Source organism: Bactrocera latifrons, unplaced genomic scaffold (assembly GCF_001853355.1).
Source record: "Bactrocera latifrons isolate USDA-ARS-PBARC rearing strain unplaced genomic scaffold, ASM185335v1 scaffold_62, whole genome shotgun sequence".
NCBI lineage: Eukaryota > Metazoa > Arthropoda > Insecta > Diptera > Tephritidae > Bactrocera > Bactrocera latifrons.
In genome coordinates this window covers 1381429-1390880 of record NW_017537290.1, presented here as the reverse complement: position 1 = coordinate 1390880, position 9452 = coordinate 1381429, and the positions used below count along the sequence as shown (strand labels likewise).

The 9452-nt window shown below is 34.5% G+C and overlaps 1 protein-coding gene across 1 annotated transcript; it reads left to right on the top strand.

The window, feature by feature from the left end:
- Positions 1-946: 946 nt before the first annotated feature.
- LOC108975160 lies at positions 947-3139 on the top strand. The gene is made up of 4 exons (XM_018943476.1): positions 947-1198; positions 1395-1615; positions 2645-2764; positions 2843-3139. The coding sequence occupies exons 1-4, from the start codon at positions 1013-1015 to the stop codon at positions 3060-3062; spliced, it is 747 nt and encodes a 248-aa protein (XP_018799021.1). The 5' UTR covers positions 947-1012; the 3' UTR covers positions 3063-3139.
- Positions 3140-9452: the final 6313 nt, after the last annotated feature.

Genomic DNA, 9452 nt, shown 5'->3' with positions numbered 1-9452 from the left:
TGCTACCGACTTCAAAAACATAGTCTCGAGAAAAACGCGTTTAAGGACGGCACACTTAGCCTAGCTAGCCTCGAGCGTACAAGTTATCAAGGCTGTATCTCCGAAAATGTTCCTCGGATCAACTTAGCAAATTTGGACAAAAGTAGAATTTAACAAGAAAATTAAAAAAATCGAGTTTTTGAAGYCCGTAAACCTATGTAACATTTAACCTAATATTAACCTCACCTGACCTTCATTGTTTCTGATTAGCCGTCTCTGTTTGGTAGTGTGAACGTAAACCATTTTCTGCTTTGAGCCTTTAACGAAATGCCTCTGATTACTGACGTTTCTTTCGTGCTTTTCGTTCATTTTGCTTGTWGATCTTTTAAAAACTAAACCATAACATTTTTAGTTCATTTACAGCATAACATTTGATGCATCTGACTTCAATGCGCTTTTATACCACCGTGATATTCGGTCATGAAGCGCATTATATGAGCATTACACCTGTCAATCATGCTTTTGTCGTGTGAATTTACACATTAGATGCTTTTCAATGCCGACGCAASTAGACTGCTGCAACAATAATAGCAAACAACCAGAGAAAATACAAGCAAACAACCACAAAAATTATACAAAAACTACGGATAACAAAGAATCAGCATTATTTACGCTAAGTAAATGCCGTTAAATGSTACTTTATGCTAAAACATTAAGTCAATAACACCTTCGCTTGGCCATTAAATACATTTTAAGAGTATTTAGCGCAAAAAAATAACAATAACACGGCAATACATTAAAGAGCGTGTGAACCGCGTGGCAAACACATACATACGCGCACACCTAGTAGTAGCTGATTTCTGATTTCATTTGCAGTATTTTAATAGCCAACCTAGAATGTTACAATGCGCTGCTGGAAAGTCATAAAAATGCTTGCGACACGGCGGCTGTGTGGTGGCAAGCAGTCGCCAGTAGGCAAGCGAAGAGTTAACCAGCACTAGCTGTCCAGTTCTGTCAGTAATCGCCACTTGAAATGTGCCACCGCCGCMGCAGCAAGGAGTTGCACACATTTTTATTGTTACTGCTATGTATCAGCGAGACGCTCGCCACGCTCAGTCAGCTCAGGCTTTCAAAGCGCGAGATGCCAGRAGGTGGCGCCGAAAGGGTGTTATCGCGCAAGAGACGTTATGTAGCCTTTCCGGAGGGCTCTTCTGTGGCGGTGAGTGTAACAACAGTAAAAATAAAAAAGCGAAAGTTGTAAATAACGCTATAAACGATAAAAAAAAAGTGTTAAAGAACGGAGATAGTGCAATGAAAAGCCGCTGCCGTACACACACAAAACAAGTGACAAACAGTGACAGTTTTACAACATTTTTAATTGCTTTTCTCGCATGCGATAATCGTTATTTTTTAAGGCCTCCATTTGTTTGACCATCGGTGTTATTGGCAATCCGAACACGGAATGGCTGAGTTGGGCCGAAAATTGGGGCATGGCTTACGATCTGCCCAATTACGCTTGGGTTAAGGAGCATACGCGTGGCTTTAAGAAGGACATGGATGCCAATAAAACAAAAGCGATGGCCATGCGTCGCTCGAGACGTGATTTATTCGGAAAGCTCGAAACAATTATTGAGAAGTAAGTTGRCAATGAAGTAAGTAGTAAATAAAAATGTGATTGTTTTCGGTGTGATAAAAGTGAAATATGACTGAAAATGCTGAAAACRTGTGTGTGTAGTTGTTTGAAAGCCACATGTAATGGTCCCTTATGGAAGTGATATACTMTTTATGGCGAGAAAGCGAAATGTTTTTGTTATTTATTGGCCGAAAAAGAGTTGAAGTGAACTGAGAGATGCTCAACATGTTGTTTCTTTAGCTTATGGTTAGGTTATGTTATAATGACCGGCTGTAACTCTATACGTAGACCTTCCCTGTCCTTGGTAATGCCACATGGAGGTTCAGTTTAATTTGARTAGAAGTATTTGTCATACAGGATGTCAATGCTTTTTGCTAACTTTAAGAGTGACTCAATATCTTCTTTTGATACTTCATCTAGTCTTCTGAACTGCGAAGCTGCAAGACAACTAAGATGAGTTCAACATATTGCTGAACAGTGGTATTTGACTACTCTCGCTGCACGTGCATGTATCGTCGTTACTTATATCCATCCGGTTCGCATGYGATGCCAATCGGTTGTGAACTGTCTTTAGGCAAACAACCGTCCTGAAGATATGTGGAAAGCAAACGTGTTTTCTTCGGGATCCCTTCACCCGATCTTGGCGATCCTACATGTCTTTAAGGCATTTCAGCATTCTCTGATTATCAGTGACTTTCTGTGTTGCCAACGTGCAGACCCATTTGCTTCGCTTCTTTATRAATTCTGGAGGAAGAAGATCATGTTGTCCGTTTGGAGAAATTTCGAAGGAATCGTTTATTTTGAGGTTTTGTCCGACAGCAGAATTAATCTGGTAATTCTGAAGTGTGTTGTGATTAGTTGAACAAATTAAGTGACGAACTCCTCACTTAAACAAACTGCTTTGGAAGCAGTACGCATTGCTTTATAATAGCGTCTTGTTCCATGTTCTACCGAAACAAATTCAAATCTTTAATTTCCTCATAACCACATGCCTTTCACCTCTTCTTTTCTCTACGRTTTGCACTTGTTTAGCATGGGTTTCACAGGACATGAATGCATTGCTCGTGCGCTCTGCGAGTCGTCGAAATATTTGAATGTCRACAGTCAGGAGCGCGGCAATATGTTAACGGAAATTGTAAAGACCGTTTTCAGGTGTGTAATTTTAACTCGAATCTGATAAGCTTTGAAAGCTAAATATTGCAATTTTTTTGCTTTCTSCCATTTATGTAGCTTTCCAAGTGATCCAGTGTATGATGACGAACCGGATATAATGCATCATTATGATCGTATATACAGAAGAKCACGTCGCGAGGTACTTGATTGTAGCGTGGAGCATGCGCAATGCCATTTTTCCTTATTGGAAATGATCTTTGGCAAATACTCCATGGCGCCAGCAAAACAGAATCCACAATTGTTGTCGAGTTTGTATAAAGGACGTGGCTTTATGTAAGGTCATTAGTTGTGGGTTACATTAAAATGCGGGTTAGTTAGATGGGGTTAGATTTATTAACTATAATTAATAATAGAGTTACGTAATAAGTCATTCTTGTTTTGAAAANAAAATTAAACACAAAAATTGTTTGGGATTTGGTGATAGACATTTTCATTAAGGCTACTACAAAACTTTTTATTGATRGATATATCGACTTTAAGTATCATAAGCTAATTCAAAGTTGTTCTCTCATTCCTAAATCCATGGACTGATGTAATATGTGGGAAGTGKCGCCGTTTTGTTKAAGCCCAATGTTGCCGAAATCACAAGATTCAATTACAAGCATCAAATAGTCGATTACCATAGCGCGATAACGGTCGCCGTTGACGGTTATGTGGTCATTGGCATCATTTTTGAACAAATATGTACCGATGGATCACAAACTATGTTTGATGTTGTTTTCTCTGAATGAAATGGTAGCTCTTGAATCTCTTTAGGTTGTCCACAAAATGTGGATTTTCTTGGAACTTTTTACAAACCCATAGACCACAGCGATGTCACTTAGGAAGGTCGTATTTGTATGCTTTTAATTTTCTTAAGTTCTCGGCGTAAAATGCKACAAGTTATTCCATACATTAGTACGATGCTTTGAAAGGCGACGAATCGACCCTCCACGTTCTTCGTGTACACTCTCAGCTACGACCGCTATAATGTTTTCATTTCACGCTGGAGGTGGTCTATTCGGGTGAAAATTACTCAATTAACAATGATGGGTCTCTAGATTGGTAGTCCGATTATTCTGACTATAAGTTGGTGGAAGCGTGAGAAACACATTTTTTGCAGAACGTGCATTTTCGTAATGAAAATGTGGAATATGTACGACGCACGAAAAAAAGTCACAAATGCATATTCCTCAACCCCGGAGAACTTGGGACAATAGAAGGCGAGCCAAATAGCTTTATGCTGGATACAAAGCCACAGCCATCTCTGGCCGCAAGGGGAGTAGAAACTGACCAATAGGTCCATTTTGGAAAACTTTCGCTGAAGCAATGCGAAAGCAGTTCTGTTGCAAGGGAAAATTCCATGGCAGAAGGGGGAGTGTTTTAGTRGGTACACTACCCCTAAAAACAGAAAATATATGCGTTAGRGTGCTTCAAAAAATTTTTTGTCGCAGAAATTTTTAAAGTTTGACAAGTGAACTTTCTGAATATGTTATGGTTATTTTTGAAAAACGAAAATTAGTTGGTGAAATTTTAGTTTGAATGAAAAAAACTAAAATTCCTATGTAAAATGTATGGGAACCTAAAAAAAATAATAGCGACTCCTTAGAGTTAAGCTACAGCGCCTGGCTTGAGAGACGATTTTTTGTTTGTCAATCACCAACATTTGAGGGGATAAGAGTTGAAAAAAAATTCAAACATTTTTTTGAAGCACCCTAATATAAATATACTCGTATGTAAAATATTCTCGACCTTAGACTCGAATGCAGAAAAAATTCTTCACAGCTAGTTACTTATACTAAAATCACGAAGCCACTTTCGATTCACCGCAAATATGAGAGTAGTGAAACGAACAATCACTTGCTTGAGGATACAGGAAGACTTTATCTTAGGTGAAATCAAGAAGTGTTCGAAAACCTTTTGCGCAGTCTCACCTAGTTGAGGATCATACTGAAGAAGTTAAATCTCTCCAGGTTTCTCAAAGAGAAATCTGAAAACTTTCTTCAAKACTGTTTTGTCGCAACAACACCACTAGAACAATGCAGAATAGTAAATTGTAATGATATGCAACCATTTGTTTGACAGTTGTTTTTTTAAGCAATGCGGAAAATCAACCGCCGCAACACTCTTCACCACGCCAAATCGAGCTCTCACACTGAGAGATCAATGTTGTTTAGGCACCTGGACACCGGTTGCTGCATTCAGAACGCATGTTTTGGGGATACTACAATCAGAGTTGCAAAAGTGTTTCGACAATTGTTTCAAAACCATGGAAAAGTATGTAGATTTTAGTGAACTATATAATATTTTGAAAAACAATGAGGCGGTTTTCATTGATTAATATTTGTTTTTGTTCTCTAATTTCGAAATAAGAAAGTCCACCTAACCTTCTTAGTAAACTCTCCATATTTCGTTTGTTATTGCTGCTAACCTTCATGATAATGGATTCAGTTGAAGAAAATGTCGTAGTGGTTACTGGAGATTGCTGTAAAATGTTCTGGAAGCTTCGCTGTAATACTTACGCCTGCTTTTCAAAGCAACAAATGAAATATAACTCGCAGATTTTTTAAAACAAATTTGTTTTTTTTTATTTTTTAATATATTTTTTGCATTTTATTGATTCTGTTGGTTTGTTGATTTATTCATCAGTTGTTTTCTTGCTTTTAATTATTATTTTTTTTTCTTATTTTTTATTGGTTGTATTTTTAATAACGCATAACATTTATTTATATAATAATTACCATTTGTTTATTTCAATTATTTTATAATTACTTTAACTGTATTAGTACTTTCGCTATGATTCTTTATATATATATGATTTTTCTTTTTATTTATGTTTTTCTTTTATTTTTATTAAGTTTGCACAAATTCATTTTCTTTTTTGCAATTGCGTCACAAAATCCGTCAAACTGTTTGCTTCCACTTACATAACTAAGTAATTACTGTAGGCTCTTAGTAATTCATTATTACTTAATTTATTTTCATGTGTGTTTCTTAGTTTTGCTGCGTGAATTTATGCAATTGTTTGCTTTACAATGCAAAATATTTTGCAATTTCTTGTTTTTTGTTTTTTTTTAAATATTTTTTATTTCATAAATTGAATTTTTTATTTATGTGCTACATAAATAACTTATGCACTTAAGTGTTCAGTATATTNATTTTTTTTTTTGTTCATAAATAACTTATGCACTTAAGTGTTCAGTATATTATTTTTTTTTGCTGTTATTTTGCATTTAAATTTCAAATATTGATTTTCATGAATTCCATGTTGTAAAGACTAGTGTTTCTCATTTTGTTTACCCAATTTAAATTATCTATACTTATATTTATTAAATTAGTAATTTTAATTTTCGTATGTTTTGCTTTTGTGTTCTCATCTTGTCTCTGCGTGTGTTTCTATAATTTACGCATAATTCTTCAATGGTTTAGACTASATTTCTTTATGTACAGTGTGTTGCAATTGTCTTGCACCTTTGACGCACAATAACAACATAAAAATCGTAGGCGTGTGAACGAGTCTTTATTTTTAATACAGTTATAACGGTTCTTGGTACATACGCTTAACGCAACTGTGCTCTCTCTCTCTGTTTCTCTCTCTMTCTCTATCTCTCTTACTCCATTGTGTGTCACTAATGTGACGCACTTTTATATTTTATATTGTTGTTAACATGTTTGTTGTTGTAAATTATTAACAAGCAAATTTCTTAGACGTGGCAATGTTTGTTAGTATATTATGAATTCTTTATTTAATGTCTCTTCAGTGAAATTTCTTGATCGCTTTTTTGAGTTTGTGGTTTTCAGCATTAATGTTGAGATCACACTAAGCGGCCATAGAAGTGGCGCGTTCCCATCACCAATTTCACGTCCAGCACGAATTGAAGAAGCTGGGAGTGTACATAAAAACAGTGGAGATTCTACGCTCAATGGGTATGTAAACAAGCAAAATTTTCGCGTTTGGGACGAAGATCAAGAGCCGCGATTTCATCCAAAATACAAAAAAAAAAAAAAAAAAAAAAAAAAAAAAAAAAAAAAAAAAAAAAAAAAAAAAAAAAAAAAAAAAAAAAAAAAAAAACGGGTTTGGTGGACTTTGTGCTTCGGTGGAATCATTGACCCATATTGCTTCAAAAATGTTGCATGTGAGAACCTAACCTTCAGTGATGACCATTATCATTCCACGATTATCGACTATTTGATGCCTGTAATTGAAGCCCGTGATCTTGACAACATTTGGTTTCAACAAGACGGCGCCACTTTCCACACATCGCATGAATCAATGGATTTATTGAGTGAACCCTTCAACGAGCAGATAATTTCAGGTTTTAGGCCGGTGGATTGGCTACCAAGAACGTGTGATATCASACTGTTAGACTTTTTCCTGTGGACTTTACATATCCAAATTCGATGCGGACAATTCTGTGTTGATTCAGGCTTTGAAGCAAAACATCACGCGTGTCATTTGTCWGTTACCAGTCGAAATGTTCGAATGAGTGATCTAAAACTAGACTCAATGGATGGACCATCTGAGACGCAACCGCGACCAACATTTGAACGAGATTATCTTCAAAAAAAAGACTGTTGCTTTGAATAATAACAAAAGTTCTCCATAAAATTTCAAAGTTCTGTGCTTCTCCTTTAAAGAAGTGGGGAACTTCGAAATTGATGACTTTTTAAATGACAACCTTTTGTTTTAAGTCTGGCGCCAACTTTTCTCGTCGCATAGTGTGAGCCCACGCTTTGGTAGCAGGCATGTTTCTACTCATTTCATTTTCTACTCTTTCTTGCATTCGATTCGCAAACTGTGAAACTACTTTTACTCGCTTTCAGTAACTTTTTGCTCTGCACGATCTGCTTATCTCGTTACTTTTGCAAACTGTATGTACCGTTAACATTTTCTTAACATTTCAGTGTTGAACAACTTTGCAGAGTATTTGGAAATTTTATTCAGTACTTTAAACACAGTTTTTTTTTTTGTTGTAGTGTTTTTATATATTTTTTTTTACTAAGTTTTCATATGTGAGATGTAAATGCAATTCAATTTCGTATTTTTTGTTTTTTTTTTTTGGATTTTTCGTTTATTCGCATAATATTTAGTATTTAGTGTGTAGTAGTTTTATGTTTTTGTCTAAAATGTTTTTTTGTTTTTTTTTGTTTTTTGTATTTTAATTGTTATTTTATTTCTTATTAAAAATCTGCGTAAACTTAGACTTTTAGACACCACATATACATCCATGCATTTCATTACTGTTATAGCAATATATTGCAGTATTTTCAGTAATTATACCAAAATATATAGTATTGTGTTGTTTAGTTGTTAGTGTAATGCAGTTTTATCATAAATACAATAGTTGCAAGCATAAATAGTAGTGTTTTGTTATAACTTTTGCCTAGCGTTAGTTGTTGTAGTTTTAACCTTTTTATAATTTTTCACTAAAACTATTTTTTCCGCGTCATCCTGCCTCATGTGTGTGTTTCAAAATTTTTTTTTATATATAACTACAGTTATGCTTATTAATTTCGTGTTGTTTGTTTTTTAATTTTTTGGTGCAACTTATTAATTAAAAACACACATGGCAACGCTGCTTTCAATGCAAGCTGGCAGTTCTATGAAATCAAGGAAAAACATAAGCAAAGTGAAATTAAATTCAGCACATGTTTGTTGTAAAGAAATCAAAATCCGTTTACTTTGTCTGCGTTTTATTTTGTCTTAAACGTGTTTTCGTTAAAATATARCATATTTTTCTTATTGTGGTGTTGTTTTCCCCAGTGACGCTTCGCTGTTGAGAGTTGTTACTCCGACCTCTGAAGCATTTAAAACTATGAAATAAATTTTATCTACATATAACTATCGGTTTCTTTTTCTGATAAAAYGTTTAGCTTTTACTTTTACCCAAAAGCTTACCACTAAATTTTTGCTTAGTGTCTATTATTTCAAATTTACTCGTTTTATTCAAAATTACAAAATATGTACAGTATACATACATAGTCTAGTACAAAAAATCATTTACACACATTTACAATACACTTACAACTATGCAGCGTGTGCTTATTTAACGGTTTAGCTCGTTTCAACATATGCCTTGGAGCTTTTATTGCTTTATTAATTTTGTTGTTATATAATATATACATTTTTGTTGCAAATTTATTTCTTTAATTTTAAGTTTTGCGTTTTACGGCGTCTGTGTGCATGTAATCAGTGTATATATAAGCATATGGGCGACTTAGATTATATATGTATATTTTAGGCAAAAAGCACAACGAAAGCTACGTGAAAATTTTTATCAAAAACGGCATAGAAAAATCGGCRAAATGTGCGTGAAACAATCTTGAAGCTACAAAAATTTTCGTCAAAGCTTGTGCTTGAAGCAATAAAATATTTCGTAAAAGCTTTTTAGCCTCTTATTGGAAAAACTAGTAAATTCTACGTCACTAAGTGAAAGCTTTTGCCAAAAGCGGCATTGAAAATCTGCGAAATTTGTGTGAAAAAATCTTGAAGCTATAAAAATTTGTGCGTAAGCTTTTTAATTTATTAGAGGAAAAATAAGTAAATTTTAAGTCACTAAGTGAAAGCTTTTACAATAAACAGCATAGGAAAACGGTGACATATTGCTCGAAATAATTTTGAAGCTATACATTTATTTGTGAAAGCTTTTTGCCATATTACTTTTATTAAGTGAAAACTCAGTTTAGA